At 39.6% G+C, this 24,364-nt stretch overlaps 1 protein-coding gene across 1 annotated transcript; it reads right to left on the bottom strand.

Annotated features, from left to right (window-relative positions):
* Window positions 1-4,358: 4,358 nt before the first annotated feature.
* Window positions 4,359-23,843, bottom strand: LOC115917983 (adenylosuccinate lyase-like). The gene is made up of 10 exons (XM_030999193.1): window positions 23,649-23,843; window positions 21,035-21,238; window positions 18,744-18,868; window positions 17,049-17,267; window positions 11,177-11,267; window positions 10,051-10,268; window positions 8,584-8,674; window positions 7,553-7,642; window positions 5,969-6,145; window positions 4,359-4,758 (listed from the first exon to the last, which is right to left on the bottom strand). The coding sequence occupies exons 1-10, from the start codon at window positions 23,826-23,828 to the stop codon at window positions 4,672-4,674; spliced, it is 1,482 nt and encodes a 493-aa protein (XP_030855053.1). The 5' UTR covers window positions 23,829-23,843; the 3' UTR covers window positions 4,359-4,671.
* Between the last annotated feature and the right edge of the window lie 521 nt (window positions 23,844-24,364).

Genomic DNA, 24,364 nt, shown 5'->3' on the forward strand with positions numbered 1-24,364 from the left:
GGCAGATCTGCGGCAGGTCTGCGGCAGGTCTGCGGCATACTTTTCACTTTTCTATGGGACCCCAATGCCCGAAAGAAACGCACTTTTTAGAAAACTTCACTTTTTCTCGCAAAAATGCTGATTTGTTATATGCACGCAAGTCAGATTGAGCGGATGATACAGCGTTCCATATGCAGATAAAAATCAGTTCTTTTGCCAAATGATATTATGCTTATTCAATGGGCAAGTCGAGAAGCAGCAAAAAATTACTGTACAAAAGTCCTATCGCAGGGAGATAGTACTTATCTATCATTGATCATGTGACCTCGTTTAGACCAATCAGATTGCAAGATTCTTAGTATGCGGGATATAACAATTACTATTTTGTTTACTTAGTAATGCATAACGAACACACCCCCGCAACGGTGCACGTGTACAAATAAAAAGTTGAAATAAAAACATCGCTCAAGTAGTTTTATTCTTCAGGCTTTGATACGGGTCTTTTACCCGAAACGTCAGTGAAGAAGAAAATAGTCCTTTCGTGGTTTACTTTCAGTAATTTTACTTTAGTTTCTAATTGACAATCCGTTAAACGACTTATTGTCCACAACAGGAAATTCTCATGTATCACTAACTACTCAATATTGAAAAAAACACTAGATATTGATTTCGAGATACACTGAACTATAATACTTTTTTTGTTTGTGTATAATAAATCTTAGTATGTACCTTCAAATAAATGATACATGCACTGCGTTGGCAGGATATTTGTGAATTTCATAACTGCACACATTGTCACGTTTGTTATATATATATATATATATATGCCAATAATTCTCAAACATTACCGAAGTGAATAATTGTGTCATCAAGATTGTGAGATTAAGACTTCAATATATTTTTCTATGTTTGTAGCTTGATGCTACTCACTGGCTTTCAAAATGACACGCTCGTTGCGCGCACGAGGCATCATTTCGATTGCGCATGCGCCAATAGGCTAAAGCCTATACTTGAAAATTATCGATATCCCATGTACCTATAATCCTATGCAGTGTTTGCGTTGTTCATTTTGCAATGATCCTTTGTGCGATATCACTCTCACAAGTCGCGCCAAAGATCCAAGCGTCAGTCACTGACGCAGTACTGTGTCAGCAAAATGACGGTTGGTGCAAATTAACCCCGGCCCCCCCCCCCCCCCACTCAGTGTTATTTAGGGTACGCATATGCTCGTACCCTCTTTTTGAAAGCACCCCCTATCTGAGGACTGCCAACATTTCCGAACCCCCCTTTCGCGGGCTTTTCGCGGGCTTTTCCTGCCTTGGAGACCCCCCTAAATCAGGAAAAATGCTCAATGTACCCCCCTAAATTCGGAATAATTTCTCAGGAGTCCAAAGAGATAAGAGAGAAAAAGAAAAACACCCCCTTTTTAAAGAAATCTCCGGGTGAAAAGTCAAATACACCCCTTTTTTCACAAATCTCGGGCCGGACTTTGTCGCACGAAAAGTACCCCTTTACCGGACATTTTGGCAACACGCATGCGGTCATTCCGACCTCTGAGTGGGGGGGGGGCCGGGAAATTAACGGTTCCTGTTTTAGATACAAGATCACGAGGTCTCATGGATACCATTTTTCAAGGACGAGTTTTCGGTTGATCCGGGTTGTTCTCGGTTGTTCTCCGATAACATTCTGTCGTACTGGAGACAAGTACGTTTCCTAGATACTTTTTCTTCTTCTCTCTTTTCTTTCTAGGAATATATGTAGCATCTGCAGACTCTCTTTGAGACAATTCAATTCAAGACAGGCGACCGCATTGTAATTTGATTTGCTAAACACATGGGACTTCATCGTGAAAGTAGGGTAGCTTAGTTACATCACCTTTTTGTCAGTTTTTCATTTACTTCCTTCAGATTATCAACAGATTTATATTTAAAACAAGTTAATCGTGAATACATGGATGTCTGGCAGATTACCAGATTTCAGTGGAGTAAATACAACTTCCTAGCTGTTCTCATCCGGGTCATCACAACAACGAAAATCCATCTTCATTAATTGGCCCCAACTATTGGGAAACAGAAAAAAAAGTAACCAGCCCCACCACCATCATGCACCGATATCACCACCATGCAGTCTCTGTGCACCACCATAATGTATCATAACCATGCACCATCACCACCACCCTGCAGTCTCCATGCACCACCATGTACCACTACCATGCACGGTCACCATCAGGCACCCCGCTACCACCATGCCCTGCCACCTGGTTCCACCATGCCCCGCCAAAACGCACATCCATGCACCACCACCAGCAACAAGAACACTATAAACAGTAAGAGCTTGTAAAATACTGGGAAAGAATGATGATGGTCTATTTTCGGCACATTCAATGTATGTTTATTTCTTCATACTTTTAAAATGAAAATTTAATACACTTGATGACTTCAATAATTGAAATTGCAGTTAGACATATACATGTATTTGTATACAGTAGTTATTAATTACAAAAAAAGTGATTCTAAGCAAGTGACATTCTGATGATGTTTGAAGAAGAATTAAAGCATGGACAAGAAAATGTGTATCTGAGAACATCATCAAACAACAATGATCGGAAATAATAATAGTAATGATCTGGTTTTATGTACTGCCTTTTACACCAATGATGTCTCCATTTGTTTAACAGAGATATTTTTTAACTCGGGCTGGTCATCTGATTCAGGCTTGACTTCACACATTGTATGCACATTCTCCACTCCATGGGGAGCCTACTAGCCAGGCTTCAATTTACGCACGCTCACTGTGCATTGCAAACTACTACTACCAGGACTTGCCAAATTATGTTAGCGCCAGGCTGAGATTTAAACCCTCAACCTTTGGATTACAAGTCAAATGAATGAACCACTAAACTACAACACCTCTATTAGGAAAGTAATGTTTGTATGCAAAGGTCTTCAGAAGGTTGACTGAATTCACACATAAAATATTGGTACAGAGTCATAAGAACAGTACTGTTATAGGTACAAAAATAACATGAAGTATGCTTAAAGGGGATACAGCATAATGAGACTACGTTTTTTTTCCCGTGGCCCGACTCGGGGCCAATCGGTATAACACGACTACTGATAACACAACCGCAGTATTCACATGCGTGCAACATATGCAAAACCGAAACGTGAGAAGAACTCCGGTCTATTTCGCGAACACTAGCCAATGACCGTTAATCAAGTCCATTCGTTTACATGCAGTTTTCCAAAAGAAGTTGTAGATGGCGTCAACCAGTATTTGCCATGCTACACCCCCTTTAATAGCACATTGTATTCAGCCATGATCTCAAACCCACATGTCATTCGAATATCACATAAACCCATAATAGTAGCCAAAGACTAGATACAATTATATCCCTCATGTATAGTTTTTTTTTGCATTTTGATTGTACATAGCAAGAAAAAGGGATAGTTTTGCTATTAAATTTAATAGTTCATTCCGGAATCCACTTTTTCCACCGCGATCATCGATATTTCTGCGATCAATATCCAAATTTATGTTCTCGAGTACGAGTATGAATAGTTTTAGCTTGTTCTGAGAATGAGTCATTGTAATTTTTTTGTTCACCCCTTCCACCTGTATCATTCCTTGGACACTTCTGTAATAACATGTACCGTACTCACATTCATATCACAGTAAAAATATAAATAAAAGAAATTTGCATGGCTCAAATGAAATATTGAAAGATGCAAATATGTTTAGCTGGCGCTGTACAGGTACTACGGTGGTGTTCTAGTGCTAGTGTGGTTACTGCACAGCGTTAAGTGCACGGCGTAGGCGCTGTGACACCGCGGGAGTTGCCAGCTATGAGGCATTTTAAATCCTGTACGCTCGCTGAATTTTGCCATTTTAACTGATCTGGTTAGTCATTCACTTTTAATGTAATTTAGGCCTTTGCTGCTAAATGCTCACAGTACATGTTTCTTTGTAATAGTGAGATGCTCATGAGCGATATAAAACAGATATACATTATCTTTCATGGCTCTAGCAAACTATGACCATTCAGAGGCATAAATAGCAACTTTCCCTCGAGCCAAAGTTATATCAAATTTTCTCTCGGGGAAAGTTACTATTTATGCCACTTCATTAGCTCATAGCTTTTGCTAGACCCTTGATTGTACTTCACTCTTCTCCTCCCTCCCCCCCCCCCCCCACAAAAAAAAAATAATAATAATAAAAATTAAAAATAAATAAAATATATAAAGGTACATGCATTAATCCTCATAAGCCGTTGGTATCCTGGTTGCTTACTAATAAGCATTTATGCTTTCTTAACGGTACGGTAAAGTAACCACCACTACCACTACTACTACTTCTACTAATACTAAATATATAAATTTAAAAAAAAATATTAATAATAGTAATAGTTTTAAGAAAACAAAAAATAAAGAAAAGCTGCTCATAAATACAATGTACCTGCATGTTCAAGACTTGCCACACCATAACAAAAATCCTACCTGTTACCCTAGAAACACTTATATAAATCCTACAAAGAAATGCACATCACGCCCGTCGTAAATGTACAACGGTATCAATACATGGAACCAATTTACGTTAGAGCGAATATAGGAGATTGAATGTATTCAACTGAAGTAAATTGTGACCACTGGAGGGATTTGACATGATACAAGCAATAATAATGTCATCTAAACTTCACAATGAAAGCTCTGATATTCCATCCAGAAAGCTTGCGAAGGGCTTGAGAGCTGGTTTGACTTCAGCCTCTAAGAAATTGGTCACCTGAAATATGAAAAAGGAAAAAAGAAGTCAAGTCGGGATAAGGTCACTGAATGAACATGATGGATGTTTGCCAAATTATACTCATATCATCGTTTCCATTCAATTACAAATCGCCCAGTTGGATTTGACATCACATAAATTGTAAAAGGAGGTAGATTAAAAATAAGCTAGTGGCATGGAAACCTGCATCAAGAATGTTTCCTGGATAGCTGAGGCATAGCCCATACATCATATCTTGATTAGGCTAAATATGTCTGCAACATTCAGTCATGTATGAACCACATTGCAAATTAGATGCAGCAACATCAGCAACAATGAAACCCCTTTCACTTATTTAAGGGGATAGGAAAAACTAGCATTCATTGGCAATGGTACAGTTCTATCAGACCTGAACATGTGACGGCATGGTGCTTAGGTTGTACATCTCACCAGAGAAAATTATACACAACAAATAAATAAAGTGGATACTGTATTCTCTCGCAGAGAGGCCGCAATGTTGAAAAGGCCGCAGCCCAAATTTTGACAACTCGTTCGGGGGGGGGGGGGGGGGGGGGGGGGGCGGCGATCGGTAACAAAATGCACTACAAATTTGACATTTCAAAAGGAATAATAATAAACAGAAATAAAAGCCAAACTTTCAACATTTTCAGATTTGTAATACCGTAGAGTTGTAGAGGTTTTTTTTTATGTCAGTACGATGAAAATGAGAATCAGACAGAGTGAAGTGCTCGCAAAACAGTGTACATCTCTGTGTACTTCAAAATACATGTTCATGCTATTTCTCAACTTCAAAAGATCGATCTTAAATTAGAGTTCCACAGCTGAATGCATCACGCAAATTGAGGCACCATTACAGACAATTTTTGCTCTTCTACACTTTCTTTCTACAGAAACCAGGATCCAAGCCTGATCTAACTATAATGGATACATAACCAAGTTTACAGTAGATAAACAAATCTTACAGATTTGTTTCTACTCAGGATTGAATCATACAAAGAGGTCAATTAATAGAAATTGTTTTTAAAAAGTTGAATGGTAACAAATTTCATAATTGCAGTACAAAATCCATTGCTCAGATCTTTTTCTTCTACGGATCAAATCCTACAAAGGGTCACTTAATAAAACAAAACTGTAAAAAAAAATAAAAAAATACAGATAATAGATTTCACAAATCTGTACTTTGAAAAATGGGAATGAGGATAACACTCACCTGTTCTGGGGCTCTGCCGACAAAGGTGGTTGGGTCAAGTAGCTTGTCCAGCTGGTCATGAATAGGTGCAAAGTATGCTGACCCTCTAACTCTGGCTACCAGGTCATTATCTCCACCTTCTTGCTTGACCACTGCTGCAGCTTCTTGGGACAAAGTCCGGATGTGCTCGTGGCAATCCTGTCAACAAATTATGGATACACTTGAGAGGGTAAATCCAGAATGCATATTTCCTCTAAACCTCTCAAAGACTTTTATTTTGTTGTATTTTACATTGTTGGAGCTGTGTGATTGGTGCATTTTTTTTTCACTCTCTCTTCATGTAGTAATAGATTTGTAATAAATTTCTTTTTTTAAGAACGAAACTTCGGTTGGTGTTTATCTTTTTTGAATACCTTGCCTTTTATATACCTCATACATAGATTGTCATTCACTGATTGGTCAAAACAATATCACATGTCAAAGAGCATTTCGATCTATCAAGTATTATTACGTCAGAGGGTTTGATAGCTACTATCAAACCCCGGGATAGGACCCCTAACCCCTCCCGCGACTTAGTTACGCACACCAATTTTTTGAGTTGCTAGGCTACCGCAATCGCGCGCACGGTTACGCGCAGCGCGTAGGAATTCAATACTCTTGCCTTTAATTTTGACTTGATGTTGGATTTTTCTTATTCCGGTGAGTGAATTCCTCTTGATCTCGTTTCCTGTTTTTTAGAGCTAGATCTAGACATACAGCTAGAACTAATCATGAATCAATAAAAAGGATGAGGTATATAAAACAAATATGGACTGCTCTGTAATCGGATGATGGTGGGAACTACCACTCCCTCGGTGGTGTTCACACCGGCCCTTCTATCACCCCCTCGGCTTCGCCTCGGGGATGATAGAAGGGCCGGTGTGAACACCACCTTGGGAGTGATAGTTCCCACCATCATCCTCATGAGCAGTCAATATTTGTATACTATAACACTTTGGATTGATTTAATTGTATAGCCACACAAATTTTAAACATTATACCCTTGACATTCAGATCTATGCATACATATACATGTACATGTGCAGGGAAAAAATTATTAAAAAAATTTTTTTTGGGGGGGGGCTACTTTTCAACCTTGCTTGCATGAAAATAACACTTTTTAATTTGTTTTTGCATTGAACTCTATGCAAATTTTTTGGGGCTCTTTTAGGCTTTTTTGGGGGGTAATTCGCCCTGAGCCCCCGTGTATTCTTTTTACTGTACATGTGTTTGTATATTAGTCACCCTTATCATTTCTGTATTGAGAGAGAGAGAGAGAGAATGGGAGATAGAATGAGAGAGAGAGAGACAAACACATAGAGACAGAGACAGAGAGAGAAAGAGAGAGACAGAGAGAGAGAGAGAGAGAGAGACAGAGAGAGAGACACAGAGAGATATTTGACCCACGTACAGGAGTGTGGTCACAGGTCATGGTCATATAATAGCCCCCTCACATGTACAATCTATATTAGAGAAGGAGCTACCGGTATGTGTGACTCCTTTAAATGACTGACACATCTTCCACTGACAAAATGCTCTCTCTCAACTGGCTGTATGTGTCCTTACCTGTCTGCTGCCCCCTGCCTTCACCATCGCTACAATCATGTTTTCAGTTGCCATAAAGGGAAGCTCTTGGAGTATATGACGCTCTATCACCTGAGGAAAGATAAAGGAATGTTCATCATCGATACAGACATACGGAAGAGAAGTGGTAGGAACGACTGATGAACAGAGGAAGAGACAAAGACAGAGAGAGAGATGGAGAGAAATAGAGAGGGAGGGGGTGGAGACGGAAAGGAGGTAGGGGGAGACGGAAAGGAGGTGGGGAGAGACAGGCAGACAGATAGAGGGAGGTACAATTTTGCTGTCTAGATAAAACTGACATTTAATTTAACTTGTGTAGGAGAAAGACAATAATCTTGGACATATAGCAGACAAGGAAAAAAAAGCAGATGATAAACAGACATGAGCAAGAAAGCAAAAGTAAAGATAATTAGAGATAAAAATGAGAGAGAAATGAGGGACTACGAGAAAGAGAGAGAAAGAAATTGTAAAATTCAACTTAGAGTTTTAAACAGTGTGATATAACCCTCTCAAGACAATCGTTCTACATTTTGTGTTTTGGCTCAATTTATGATTCAAAGCCCTATACAAGATGCCTGTGTTGTGTAGAAAGGGGGGAGTGGGGGGGGGGGGGGTGAAGTCTGCATAAATATTTGTTGTTGCATGACCATATTGTATTTTTATGGAAGCATTTTCGAGAAGGAAAATAAGCTTTCAAATGCTTTGTTTGGCAACATGTTGAGAGGTTAAAAATCATTGTTGTTTTTTAATAAAAATTGGCTAGTTCCTCAACCTTTTGAACTTTTTAGAAAATCATTAATATCTTTGTGGTTTGAGAATTTTTTCAGAATTTGTTTCTATGTTAGAGGGTTAGTATAGTAGAAGGAAGATAATAACTAACATTTCATACCAAAATTACACAATTTTGTAGTCAACCTTCAACATTGTTACCGAGTCACTTTAAGCAATTTACGTTCGTTCAACATGTTTTTTTAATCATATATGAATGGGGCCTTAATAGAAATGGTTCTAACCTTGAGGTAGACGACCATTCCTTCTGAAATGTTCTGGAGAGTACTGAGTAAGACATCCGCTGTCAAGAAAGCTTCTGCTATACATATCCTCCTGTACATGGGAACAAGTCATAATCAATAGATTAAAGATGATTCCAATTCTTAAGCTCCTTTTCCATGATCCTATAATAAACCCTGGCAAAGTGGATTTTCATCTTGACTGTCACTTCCATGGAACTGAAGCTAGTCTAGGCGATGTAATCATCATCAGGGGTGATAGTGAGCACTAAAAAAAATAGGTTTTTTGTTTTCCCTCAACCAAGCCCCCTTGAGTAAAAGAAGAAAAAAAAGAGAGGATTCAAGGGGGAGGGGGGGGGGAATGGCATCTTACAACATTCCCCCCCCCCCCTTTTGAGTAAGAAAATTTGGAACAATAGAGACAATAAGAGGAAAATCGGGAAGGAAAAAAAAAAAAAAGGGTAACCAAAAAAAATCAGGAAACATCGGGAAACCGATTTAAATCAGGTAACTATCAGGTAAGCATCACGTATTTAGTGTCATCTGTGCCTGGGAGGGGAAAAGCACTTTGAATCACTGTAAGTAATGGGTCTCTCCTCCAGGTAAAACTGATTGGTATGTGCTGTTGGACCAAAGGGTTTTCCCCTACTCTTTTCTGAAAAGGGTAAGAAATGTCCAAAAGTGGTGACTCTCCTCCAGACAGTGCTTCCATTTAATGTCCTGTCCTATCTGAGCAGTGGAGTGTCTTCCATTGTTACCTAGCTTGCATCTACGAAACATGGATGGGGCACATGAATACACAACGCAGGCTTCAGTCATCCACCTGTGTTAAAGTCGAACCATCATCTCTGTTTTGACATGCTTACACTCTAAGACACTCTATCAACCGAGCTCTCCTTGTTACAAGCATGTACACATCATGCACATGTGATTTAGGTCTCTCTCTTAATGCAGGTGAAGTGTTTCTTTTCCTTCTTCTTTTTAAATTTTGTAATCGGGTGTTTAATATGATTCCTCATACTCCTGCAGTGTTGTAAAATCTCAGCAAAGTGTTCATAAAGGGGCCTAATATGTCTATTAGCTCTGTCATTTAAAGTTGATGAGTTGAAAATTAATTCCTTTTTCACAATCAGTAGACTAACTACCTGTTTTGGTTAGCTTTTATTTAATCTGCTGCAAGCTTCTTCAGCCCTATGTCGTAGCTGCCGCTATTGCAGATGCAGTTCAATGATATGGTAGAATGGGATCATACGTGAAAGAAAGAATATATTGGCCTTCTTGTTTTAAGGCTCATTCTACTATATTGTCCTACTGCATCGACAACAGCACCGGCTACGACAAAGTTCTGAAGAAGCTTGAAGCATGCCATGCAAAAGCTTACCGAAACCGAAAATTTTTCTACTAATTGTGAAGAAGGAACCAATTTTCAAGTGACATCACAAATAAGATGAACCTCTTCAGTAATCTCACCTGTTAGCGCTATCATCCAGTGTTCTTTCAAACCATTGAACAGAGAGAGTCTGCAGAGGATCCATGACGAGCGTTGTGAGATGCCTTGCTAGGGAACAGCACCTCTCGCTTCTCATGGGGTTACGTTTGTAAGGCATGGCACTAGAACCAATCTGATCCTTCTCAAACGGCTCCTCCACTTCCTTCAGGTTTGCTAGCAGACGTATATCAGTGCAGATCTACAAATTGGTTACACAAAATTACAGTCAAAGTAGTCGATGACAATGGGTGTTGCATGCTTTATTTACAAAGTGAAAGCCATTGTTTTTCGAGAATACATTCTCATCATATCATAAATTGCCAAAATGTACATTCTAAAAGGTTAGAAGAAAAAAGAAATTGTTAACAATTTTTCATAGAAAACACATGGAAGATTCCTAATAAAGGAAATCATACATTGCCAATGTGTATAAGGTTTTTCAACACTTCAAAACCTAATGATTTTTTTTCTAAATATACTTCACATATTCATCACAACTAACCCTGACCCTTTTTCTGTGATTTTTTATGAATATTCAAATCAATTCTGGGAGAAGTTTCCATCCAAAGAACTGTTTTTAGTTTTCCAATCAAGTGGATTTGGTATGAACCAAAATAAAATTGTAACATTTATGAACAAGGATTGACAATCAAGTATATGGACCTGGTGACAAATGCATCCAGCAGAATGTCTAATTTTTCAGTTTGCTTCAAACAAGGCTAGTAAACTGGCCTGTGTCCCGTTGGTGCCTTTGACGCCCCTAAGCCTAAATTCATCTTTTAAGCAGGGCTCCCACTTAGCCGAGCTGGAGCCTCGCGTTGTGGCGAGCTGGCGACGAGCTTATGGCAAGCCGTTTTATCATTAAAACATATTTCTTGATATCAAGAATTCAATTCTTGATATCGCGAAATCGAATTCTTGATATCAAGATTGCTTTACAACGTGAAATTATTTCTTGATATCTAGAATTGAATTCTTGATATCAAGAAATATATTTTAATGATAAAACGGCTAGCCATAAGATCGCACCAGCTCGCCACAACTTGAGGCTCCAACTCGTCTAAGTGGGAGCCCTGCTTTACACTGGTCAGATTACGAAGGTCCTACCTTGTGGACAGATGCTCCCAGGCTGGCAAGAGCAGATAAAACATCTACATCAATCTTTCTACTGTACGTCTGACCAGTCACCATGTAGGACCTATAGCACACAAACAAATTATAATGAAACCATGTCATAATTTTTCATTTCCTGTGAAAGAAATAAAAGAATACCAGAAGATTAATATATCCTCTGGAGCCAGAGAGACTTTAAAGCCACACTGTACTACTTGTAGCTACTTGCTCCCTCTATATAGAAAACTTTCCCAATCGTGCCTGTTGGTCCCCCATGATCCTCTTGTTCTTATGTTAATGGAGAGGTGAGTTGGTGAGATGGCCACCTGTCACAGTGACCTCGCTGGCTAGCTGGGTGGTCTAATCCCTTCTGGCTGAACTAGTACAGCCGGCCTTCAAATCAGTAAGTATAATCATACACTTGTAATATCTTTTAAATACAAATATGTTTTTTATCAAATAGAATGAATCAATCTTGAAATCCTGAATTAAACATTTAAAATCCTTCTGGCTCTAAACAAAAAAAGATTTGTTCTTCAATATGATTAGATGGTAATAATAATGGTGGCTTCTTACACAGCGCACAATACGCTAAGGCGTCGAGGGGGGGTCGTTCGCAGTTGTTCGAAATCCGGAGATCCGCCCTCCCCCCGGTCGCCGCCGGGCGGTCGAGCGGACGGAGGGCGTCTCGATCACAGTGCTCGGCCACGTCCCAGCGCGGTGCGACGTCCTGGTCGTCGTTGACATCGTCGATGCGTCCGCAAGTCCTACTTATGCGTCACGAACTAAAAATGGCTGAGCGGTCTGAGGCGCTGGTTGCGTTCGATTTACCGGCAGCTTTTGCACCTTTTGCACGCACGGGTTCGATCCCGCCTCCGTCATGATTTTTTTTTTCTTCCCTGTGTTTGTTTCATATATTTTAGATTTTGTAATCTTTACCATTTTTTATTTTAATTAAAATGAAATATTTAAAATTTAAATGAGTTAAGTCTTTATTTGATATTTATTAGCTTATTTCATGATGAAATCAATTAGATCTAGATCTAGGCCTACAAATAAAATCAGCGCAACAGATGTCTTCCCATCCACGTCCAAACTTAGAGACCTATTTCCATCATTATTGCTGGGATTTTTATATAGTTTTCGTGAATGGAGGTATGAAATCAAAGCTTATTTTGTGATTATTCTGGCCATGTTTACTGAGTTTTGATTATCATTTATTAAAGGAAAGTTTTCACAAGAAAATCAGAGAAAAACATTGTTCAGTTTCAAGAGCTCTGCCATACACATACAGTGTGTAGTGCAATGCACTCTAACTGCGCTGGCTGCTCCACTGAGTGAACGAGTGAGCTATTCAGAGTCGAAGAGACTATGAAGGGCCAAACATGCCAATATTCGTACTATACGCTATATTATGTCTCTCCATCCATGCCACTATTTATGTCTATCCATTCATTGAAGTAGGCCCTACACGTGAACACAACAGCGTGCAGGCCGAAGTGCCATAAGATCGTTGGGGGGGGGGGGGGGGGGAAGAAAAAAAATTTGCATCTTACATGTTACATGCAGGCCCCAAGAAACATTTTTCAAAGTGTGGGGGGAGGGGACGAGGGGGATCAGGTGTATCGAAGCGAGTTGAGTGTAGGCGCGGGGTCCACGGGTTGTGGGGGGGGGGGGACGAGGGGGTTCAGGTAGATCGAAGCGAGTTGAGTGAAGGCGTGGGGTCCACGGGTTGTGGGGGGACGAGGGGAATCAGGCGTATCGAAGCGAGTTGAGTGTAGGCGTGGGGTCCACGGGGGTAGAGTTGCGTACCAACTACGCTGAGTATACGCAAAATGGACGCAATTAAACATGTTCAAATTTTTTTGTAGCAGCGCCCCATGGATGTGTGGCTGAGATAAACTCAAAATGGTGCCACAGCAAAATAGTGCCCGTTTAACGGCGCAAACAGCTATAATAATAATAAAAGCCTAAGAGTCCACTCCAAATTGTATTAAACGGAACAGAAATTCTTTTTGCCCAATTGATTGTGAGCCCGGCAGCCACTGAGCAGCGCCAGATCAACGTTGCTCTATCCCTTATTGTTGAACGCCAAACAAGGTAGCAACAACTCCCATCTTTTAACGTCTTTTGGTATGACACGGCCAGGGTCGAACCCACCACTTCCCGGTTGTAAGGCGAATGCTCTACTGACTGAGCTAAAATGCTCCTGATTTTCCAGCATCATTAACCGACTTATGGCCAAATATGTCGTGCTCTGGGATATTGGGTACCGAATCACACCTCGATGGAGACTGGCAAATGTGGATTACTTTCTTGTCAAATGAATTCAGTGCAGGGCTAAGATTAAAACCCTCAACCCTTTAGACTGAGAGTCAAGTATTATGAACTACTATAGCACGATGCATTCAGGATACATTTTCCTATTTCACATAAATAATCACCCCTCCAACCCACTGGAAACCATTTTAATTTTGGTATGAACCCTTAGACTGAGAGTCAATTATTATGAACTGCTATAGCACGATGCATTCAGGATACATTTCCCTATTTCACAAAAATAATCACCCCTCCAACCCACTGGAAACTATTTTATTTTTGGTATGAAGCATATTTCCTCCATCCCAGGCCATCTTGGGCTTATTCTTCACTGGTTTTACTCTTTATATGCAAGACAAACAAATCTCCCTGTGCCACATTGTATTTATCATAGGATAAAGATACCAAAGGTTTCAACATTATGTAACTGTTTCCAGTGCAATATATATCTATAACAGTCTTAAAAGAATTGTGATGGAGCTACTCAGGGTTCTTGTTAATTTTTCTGATAGCAGGCTATTTATGATTTACAGGAGGCTACTAAAATTGCAAAAGAAAAATCTCTGTGCGCGTAGCGCACATCACCATGTGCGCGAAGCGCACATCACGAGCGCGAAGCGCGAAGTCCCTTGCGGCCGGGGTCCAGGGCCCGCCCAAGGGCCCTGGAAGCTTTAGGGTTTTAGATGCTCTCTGGTGCTATCTTAGCCTTATTTTTGAAGATATGACCACACTGTATGAGCCATAGTTTAATGATAAAGATCATGAATATTTTGGCTGAATAACTTACTTTTCATATGATATACAATATGAAATGAAAATGCTCCATTATTGTTTCTGATAAATCAATCATATTTGTGATGAATCTACAATTTTGAATTACATGATAATGATACAAGGTAGTCCTGGGCAAAAACGGTTAACTGACGTTTACAGGACCTTGTCAGTGAAGAAAATCGTTTGCGATAAAAAATTAAAAAATAATAATTAATGATTATTTCTATAGACTCTAGGCCTACGAAAAAAAAATAGTTTTCGGTACTTTTCTTCCAATCGCCATGCGCTTAACGTTTATATGCAATATGCCACCTCTGTTTTTCGAATCGGTAAAATAGATCGCTAAAAGTAAAAGTAAAAATGTTACAACACGAAAAGAAAAGATCCAGAAAAAAACCTTTTTGTTGTTGTATTGAAACAATTATCAAATAGATATAAGGATTATATCGGTGTTGGACAAAGTTCTGAGTACATATGAGTACAAATTTTCATTTTTTATTCATAATACGGTAGATCTAACTTAGGATTACGACGTATAAATAGCAATGCCAATGCGGGTGATCATTTGGACGCAGAGCGAGCTCTGGAGCTGGCCTCTTTAAATTATTGCGAGCGGAGTTCGCTGGCTTGAGCTTGTTTACGAACGTACGTCTACGGTCTAGTCTCTGTGACAGTGTATGTGTATAGCGTGCCGCACCGGTTGTGCAGCGCTCGTATTCTGAATCGAATCGTGCATCGCCAAATCAATCACAGTTTCACACTAGGCCTGAGTCAAACCGTTTAACCGACGGTTATCCGACCGCATTCATCAAAACCGTTTAGCATTTCTCGCTCCGGTTAACCGTTATTTGCATACATTTTGGAATGTGCTAATAGCCGATGATAAAGATAATCAAAGAAACCGCAGTGTAATGTTACACCCTGGCCGCTGCGCGCCAGCTTTCTGGCAGCAGTAATTCCCATGAATGAATTTGTAAACAATAAAACAACCAGCCCCCTTCTCTCTTTTCTCACCCTCTTTATTCCCTTCTCTCTGCAATGTGTTCATCGCTCATGTACCTTTTCTTATTACTGCACTCTCAGCTCACAACTGTGGTCAGTTCCTCTCACATCCCTTCTCCCCCGAGTCTCTCTCTCTCTCTCTCAATATTAATATCCATCCCTTGACGACTCGCCCCCTAAAATAATGTTCATATATAAATAAAATACAAAAATATTGATAACAATAATAATTGAATTTTTAGAAATATCAATCAACAAAGTCTTGGATATTGTGAGTAATTTAAGTTTTTGATCATTCTTCAATTCAGCCGATTAACACAGCCATCCTTTCTATCGAGTCTCACTTGTCTTACTTGTCTTACTCATGTCCCTGCCTCGTCCATGCAGGGACATGCAGGGACATGCTAGCCCATGCGTGCTCTCTCAGTCACACACACATGTACACACAAACCTCCGGCGCCCAAATACACTGTACATACACACAGATGGAGAGCTCATGCTTGTCACATGCACACTTGTGGGCGTGGCTTCTTGACCTCCCACTGAACTGGGTACAGTGAAAGCACGCGCGGTCACCAACCTGTAATTTATGCTGGTATCAAACTCCACCCACATAGCTAGAGAACCTTCCTCATTGGTCACTAACTTGGATCAGCTCATTGCAGGGTGTGTCTTGGGTGTGTGTGATACACACTTCCACATAATTTCATATGGCAATGATACATGCAGGGAGCTCTCTCCCTGACCATGTGCAAACATTGCATTGCAAAGGCATATATAAACACGTCACAGATCAGCTATCTTCACAGAGTAACTTTGCAAGGTTAATCATGATATCAAGTTCAGATGAGGAATAATAAGACATGTTTTATGTTGTTTATTAGTGGTCTCTGTTTATCAGGATGACCCAATTTGTGCCATAGTCCGGGGCTGGGAATGCTCAGCCCGACAGTCTGAAGACCAGCAGGGTTTGAGATAGCGACTTGACCGAATATGATGTGATTTTTGTATTATTATTTTTTTTTTTGGAGAGGCTTACAGCCGGCTACGATTGCCATTACAGCCGGAAAAAATAGCCGGTTGCCGGCTATTAACAAGAACCCTGCTACTGATGAGCGAAATAAGGTGATTTTGCAAAGCCATTGTGCTGCCCAAAGCAACCCTTCCCTGTATTGATGCCTACTGTCTTATTTTGCTAGGGCACACATGTGGCAAGTGAGAGCCCTTGCAGAAAGGCAAATAAAGCAACAGAAGTGTTATATCTACGACATGACAAGCAAACTAAGTGAACTAAGTTACAACAGGTACTGATGCTACAGGTGCTTCTCTACAATAATGTATGCCCTTTATCACTTTCATTTTGTAAAATATTTGTATAATTGGCACAAACCTCATATTACATCGGCTGTTTGGGCAACAGCATGCAATGCTAGCGCAGTGAGTGCAGGAACTCGGAAACGGTACAATGTATGTTAGGACTGCCTCTGAATATCGGGCTGCTCCAGGTGGTATACAAACTATTTGGTAATAAGCCACAAATACAATTGACAGGTTTTTAGCTCATTAAATGTGTGTTTTCAATAAAAATACATTATTTTCATTGAAGAAATCAAGTTTTCAACATCTCAGCTTATTCAGAAAACGTTCTCCGCTGGGTGGCATTAATCCCTTTTGACCATCAGTCCTAGACGCAGAACCTGACCCCCGGGGCGACGCGACGAGAACACAGCTACCCTCATGAACCTATGATACGACCGTAAGTGATACTTACTTTGGGAAACCAGCCTGGTTGGTAACGAATGCATCCAGCATGTCTACTTTCTCACCATTCCCTTCAAACAAGGCTAGGAAACTGGCTTGTGTCCCAGTGGTGCCTTTGACGCCCCTAAACCTGAGGTCATCTTTAGCCCTGGTCAGGTTACGAAGGTCCATGCAGAGATCAGAGATCCAGAGGCAAGCACGCTTTCCTACCGTTGTCAGCTGGGCTGGTCTGAGAGAAGGTTTATACATGTAGGTGTGAGTTAATGGTGATATAGTCTAGAAATCAATAATATTGCTAAAGCTATGTGTAAATGAAGAGTACACTAAGGAATGGAAACAGTCCTCCCCTTCAAACTTTGTGGAAAAAAGGTGACCATCATAGACCTCTGCATACATGTTTTCTTAGCAACACATCGAGCGATTCAGAGTAGAGCTTCTCAATTTCATACTTAAAATAGACCCGCTCCTTGATGTTTATATACACCTTCCTATTCCATGTCAGAAAGAAAAATAAAGAGGCATTATTGTTCATGTTTAGACATAATGGCCCGTATTCTGAAGTCGTGTCTAACTTAGCCACGTCTAAAGTTAAACAACTGTTTAGTTAGACACGACTTAAACATGAGGTCGTGTTAAGTCCTGTCTAACTTAATTTGTTATTCTGAAGTCGTGTCTAAGTCTTGTCTAACTAAAAATCTGTTTAAGTCCTGTCTAAGTGGTGTTTAACTAAACAACTGTTTAAGTTCTGCGCAAGTCGTGTTTAACTTTTAGTCACGACTTATGTGCATGCCCAGTAGGCGTTAATTCTGACGTAAGACCCAATGCGCATGTGTGCGCGCACTGGATAAATAAATTAACGCGCACAGCTAGCTGTACGCGTGCTGGTACCATGGTGATGTGATCATGACGTAATGTAGACTGCATGTACTGTGTGTACGTACGTAATACATGCACACGTACTGTACACTGAGATTGACAAACACACTACTTATCAGTGCCTCAGTGCTCGGAAGAACCAGAAAAGAAACTTCTCCAATAGAATGGTTGGTTTATTATAGATTATGTAATTTCCAAGATTTCACCAGTAGATAAGAATAGTTCATATTATCGAGAAAAAAAATTAGGCTCCACAAGAAAAAAATCCTGCAAAACGGATTTGAAATTTTAGAAGATGCACGTACCATCGTTCTCCCCAGCAAGTTTGGGGTCAGCAAGTAGAGTGTACCTTCGACGTTGAAAAGCAGCAGAATCGCGCCCTTAAACAGGACTTAAACAACGACTTCAGAATACGAAAAAAGTTAGACACGACTTTGTGTCTAAAGTTAGACGGGACTTAGACAGGACTTAGACAACTGTTTAGTTAAACAGGAGTTAGACACGACTTCTGAATACGGGCCACTGTATACATGATGTAGCACAATTTAACGCTATGAAGGCACTGACATGACAAAAAGGGGAAAATACAAAATAAAGTGATCTGATAAAAGATTTAAATCACAATGTCTATTGTCTTTTGTCATCATAACGTAAAGACATATTACTACTTCACAATTATTTAACTCATTTTTACAATGCTTCCATAAAGAAACAATATAAAGACATTGTTGGATTGTTTAAACTAGTTATGCCACTCAAACTAATTATTACAGAAAGAGTTATTGAGCGGAATTTGCAGCTTGTGGCTTGGCAATGGTTAGATACCTACTGGTAGTGTGTAAAACCAAGCGTGGGAAGAGCCTTGTGCTCCTCAGCGAAGACAGCCAGTCTCTGTATACAGCGTGCCAGTCGAGGAAGCAAGATCGACAATGCATCCTTCATCACGATCAGGTCCTGGCGACAGTAAGGAAGATTGAATCTTAGAAAAAGGCACAAATTAAAAGCTTCACATGAAACCTTTACATGTATTGCTGTTTGAGCATTTCAAAGGGCTTTCAGAGAATGATAGGAAGGATAATGCTACGGTCACAAAGGTTCGTACGAACGATAATTTCGTACGAATCTCCCTGTTTTTCCATTGTCTTCCTGAATTTCCATTGTCTGAAAATCGTTCGTACGGCGTTCGTAGCAGTTCGTAATGGCATTTGTGACCGAGGCATAATTTACTATTTAGAAGTTTGGATGAGTTCACATTCTTAACAAGTCTTAAAGTGACTCGGTAACATTGCCTCAGATTCTGAAACAAAATCCTGGATTTAGGTCATGCTGCAATCATAATTATAAACCTTTAGGTCAGTCAGGAATCCCAAGCCGACAAGCCGATTGTCTATCTGATCATCAAGATGTTTATGATTGAAAATCTAAATTTCATTTTTCGTTTTCCTAACAGTATTCATAACACTACAGTCGATTTGGGAAAATGAGTATGGTAAAACCGGTCACTCAAAGATTTTTACTTTTTTGAGGCACTACATGATCATTTTGGTGGGCAATTTTGTTAGGGCTTCAATATTATACCATCTCACAGACACTGATAACACGTACATGTAAGGCCATGCATCTCAGATTTCACATTGTTAAACGATGCCTTTAAGGTTAGCATAGTTTCCAAATCTCATGAACAGCATTCTTTTCCTCAGTCACAAAAGGGTCATGAGATGTTCAATCGTGCAAGTACAAAGGCAAATGGCAACCAACATGTAGATCTTGTCCCATTTAACCCTTTTACTACTGAATGCTCTCATTCACATTGGCATTATACAGGAATGACCCAGTTCCTGTAGGCAATGGGTTGATAAATACAAAATAATAATAATGATAAGTGCATGAGGACAGTTCTATTGAAATCATCTATTAGACTACGTTCTCTAATCCCTGCTTCTTTTCCTTAAACTTTAACACATATTTATTTCTTATCCAATTTCTTGTGTTTATTTTGTGACTTTACAGAACATTTGTGTATGTCTTCAACAAACAGTTCCTTGTTCATTCACACCTTACAGTGAGCAGTCCCTAGGCAACCCTCAATTCTTCCAAAAGTATGTCTGATATCAAAAGAAAATACATTATAATTCAAAAATACGCACTAGGTATTATCCTTTGTATGAAATCCATGCTGACACATGTTTGTATACAAGGTGGCACATAAGGACAAAGAATTTTTTTTTTTCAAGAGGGTGCTGTTTTTGCTGCTGCCAGCCTTTTAGATCACCCCCACCGGTCCGGTATATACATTTTGGATCTATTTTCTCCTCTTTTTTTTGTGCATTATGTTGATTTTTATCTATACAAATTTTAGTTCATCAGTTTTATCTCCTTTCCTTTTTTAATTCTGATGACATAAAACTGAACTTTTAAATGTTAAATTAATATTTGAGGCTTTATAATAATTGGTACTTCTTGATTTCCCTCTTGATTTGTATGTATTTTGTATATTCAGTTAATTGAATATTTTTCAACCCTTGGGCAGCATGTCTGATGTCTTTTATTTTTTTTGTAATCATAATAAATCGATTCAAGCAACCAAAACTTCCTTTCTGAGTTTAATTCTATGCAAAAAAGTCAAATCAACTCTAAATAATTCACTGAAACTTCGGTCTTGTGTCCTTTTCATTGATGTGACTGGAGATCAAGAACAAGAGTTGGGTTTAGTGTTGAGTTTCGGGTTGAAGTAAAGATTTATCCTAGTGTAGGAATTTTGCTGAGCATTTGAGGTAGAAGCAAGTGTTGTACAACGGCTACAGGGTTTGATATACTGTCAGGCACAAGGAAGGAGTTAGCTACAGTCAAACCTGTCTATAGCAACCACCCAAGGGAAACACAAAAGTGGCCTTTGTAGACAGGTGGTCTTTGTAGACAGGTTCCTTTAGTACATGATTCAATGAGAAACCATTTTCAAGGGAAACAACAAATGTGGCCTTTGTAGACAGGTGGTCTTTGTAGACAGGTGGTCACTAAAGCAGGTTCGACTGTACATGTATATGGTTACTGTTGGAAATGACCACAGAGATATCGTCCCCAGAGCATGTCTCTTCCAATCAATTGTACTACTGTACTCACTGTGTTATCACCGACGTAGCAAGATGTTGCACCAAGGTGGATGATAGGGGCAGCCTTGGGACAGCACTGAGCAAAGGTGTAAACATGAGCCATGACATCATGACGTCTCTTCTTCTCTTCTGCAGCAGCCATCTCAAAGTCAATGTTCTCAAGGTTGGCCTCCATCTCTTTGATCTGCTCATTGCTGACATCAAGACCAAGGGTCTGGTGAAAATAAAATATCAAATTACATCAGTTTATGAATGATAGCTTGGATAACTGGTGTGTACAGATCATCACCTGACAAAATCATTTGTGTGATGCTATAATGTACAAAATCAACCTTCAAAGTTAAAACCTTTACATGTACCTGCCTTTCTAAAGGCTAAGTGATTAAGAGTATCGGTAAGAATACAAAGTATTACATTGAAACCCATGAAACCCACAAAGGAACCTAAGTCTGACATGTACAGTTGTACAGTGTACATCAATTAGTGTACTCATTAATCACTTTATGTAAATTGAGAGGGTATTTAAACTTGCCGTTTCTCTTTATGAACATATTATTTGGAGCTCATATTATCGTGACATGGAACTCCATAACATACAAACAAAATATTGTGCTGTGTCTGTGTTTAGTACTCTTTAACTTCCAAAAAGACAGGTTGCAAACCAAGTCCATAAGGGTTTATGAGATGCAGTTGCATGAGAAGACTGCTCCAATAAATGTCCAAATTACTTTACAACATGTGCAAAGTTCAGCAAGTGTGATTTAATTCACATTTGTGGTAATGAGTGTGGTAAAAAAATGATTAGCAGTTAACCACACCCCCCCCCCCCCCTTTGCAAAAAAAGGGGTTCCTTCTATCTAGAGCTGGATATGGGGAAGGCTGACAAATGTCAGTTTTATTTAAGAATTCCCCAAAGGTGGAGGTGCTGTGGTCGAGTGGATACGTCTCCGGACTATGGATCACAAGGTCTGTGGTTCGCGTCCCGCCGCGGTACTAATATCCTTTGGCAAGACATTGATCTACATTTGCCACATTCAACCCAAGTGATGTAAATGGGTACCTGGCAGGAATTAATTCCTTGAAATGCTAGAGCACCTTAAAAGTTGTATTTTACTGACAAAAGTTGTATGCTTGAAAATAAACATGGATTGTTACGAGGATCAATGCCTCTCACAGTTTCTACCTACAAGTACTACAAGTAGACTAGAGTAAGACCGCCAAACTTCGGACACTTAAGACAAAACGGGGGAAAACATTAAAAAAAAATTAATTATTGAAAGATCAAATATACTATTATTGTGCAAATACTGTTTATGTATATCATGAAAAGAAGATTAGTAAAGGAAATGGAAAACTAGAATTATTTACTTACCCGCCGAACCTTTTTTTTTGCCAAGCTTCGGACGCACTTGCCAAGCTTCGGACGTTCATGAGTAGCGCACGTATAACGCACGTATACCGCATAGCGCACGTACAGCGCACGTATAGCGCGCGCGCTAAAGTGCGCATTCATCGGAGCTTTGGAAACCGGATCAAAAATGGTACGACGGGGGTAAGTTTGAAAAGTATTTTCTCGTTTTGGGTAGATTTATTTTAGGTAGAACTATCAGAAAGGTGTTTTTCACAACACTCACACAATATTTTGGTGCTAAAATCTTACGAAAGCGCTATTTTTTCGTAGTCAAAATGACACTCAATGTTGCCTGTCCGAAGTTTGGAAGAGCGCCATCTTCTGGTAGGGGTACCTGTATAGTACCCCTAGGTCCGTGGTAACGGCCGCCATTAGAAAATTTTCGCGATAGAGTGAAAAAGTACCTCATAAGCTCCCATAATTTTGGCAGAAACCACGTGAAATATGCCAAGGATTTGTTTGTAATCGATATATTGAAGGCTCTATACCTTAACTCCCCTGTTAAGGGACTGTAAAAATCCAGGGAACCTGAAATCTGTCTCTGAATTCGATGTTTTTTGTGAGTTTTGCAGACGGCAACCTGCCCTAACTTTCTGTACTAACGATGTAGGTTAGTAGTAGTATCAAATGCATGCAAGTTACCCGCCTGAGCTAGGCTCATATTTTGCGTTCGAGCTGTTGAAGTAATTTTTGTCCGAAGTTTGGTGGTTTTACTCTACAGGAAGAATTTTTTTTATACAGATCATTGGTTGAATATGCATGATTTCGTCATGACTGGTGTGTTCGATGAACCAATGAACATCCCCAAATTACCGATGTGAGATGCTTGTAGGATACTTTACAGGACAGAATGGACATTTTGCCATTGAAAATGGGGGACGCACACACAAAATATTTATTAAAAAAAAAAAGATTGATAATTAATGATAAGTGTCTGTAAAAACCCAATAATAATTTACTTTATACATGTAGATCTAGGTCTAGCAATTCTATTGTAGTTTATACTTCAACTAATAATACTCTGTAAAGAGGTCTGTACTCAAAAGGAAGAAGAAGAAGAAGAACTACTTCGTTAGTGCTTGATGGAGCCACGGGCACGGTACGGCCATGATAGACCGACGGGACACCACAGCAGCTGCGCCCGACGTGGCGGGGCAATTGAGGACGGGTGTCTGCTAGTTATAATTAATGACCATTGTTGTGAATGCATTACCTGTTGTCCTTTAGCAAGCCATAACCATAATTTTCTCCAGGTTGAAAACTTCTTCACTTCACTGAAGTTGTAGGCCATCTCAGGGCTTGCATATCGGGAAACCAAAGGAGACCTGTACTTGTACATATCAGCATTCTTCCCGTTTTCTGGAACAGGAGGATTCGACGTAGGTGCTGCCATGTTTTCAAATGGTTTCACGTGTAAATATTGAAGCGCGCGCGCGCGCGCTATATAAGTATAGCCTAAGTTCAGACTCCCTTACATTTACCGAATAAGAACAGGATAAATTTAGCGTGAAAATAACAGATAAATAAATACCTATGAAAAACTAAAAGTATCTAAATCAAAAATTTCATTTGGAAAAAAAATCTTTAATTGAGCTAACAAGATTATAAAAGTAGTTCGCGGTATACAGTATGTGCAACAAAACAAGAAATTAATAAAACGCATGGCAGCTAGGTGCGGGTACGTATAGTGCGATATGGTATGTAATCCCGTAGGATTTTTGTGCCAAAAATGATGGGGTCCAAATTTTCAAACCCCTCCTTCATTTCCTTGGGGGTCCTAGACCGGGAGCCAAGGGGGTCAACCTAGCTGGGATGGAAAACAATTTTCATGTGCACAGATGTAAAGATCACATTATTTTCCATATATCAAAATCGGAGAATTTCATTTGTTCATAACTTTCCAGGAATTTGCTTATGTACAACGACAAT

This window comes from Strongylocentrotus purpuratus, unplaced genomic scaffold (assembly GCF_000002235.5).
Source record: "Strongylocentrotus purpuratus isolate Spur 01 unplaced genomic scaffold, Spur_5.0 spur5_contig_861, whole genome shotgun sequence".
Lineage (NCBI taxonomy): Eukaryota > Metazoa > Echinodermata > Echinoidea > Camarodonta > Strongylocentrotidae > Strongylocentrotus > Strongylocentrotus purpuratus.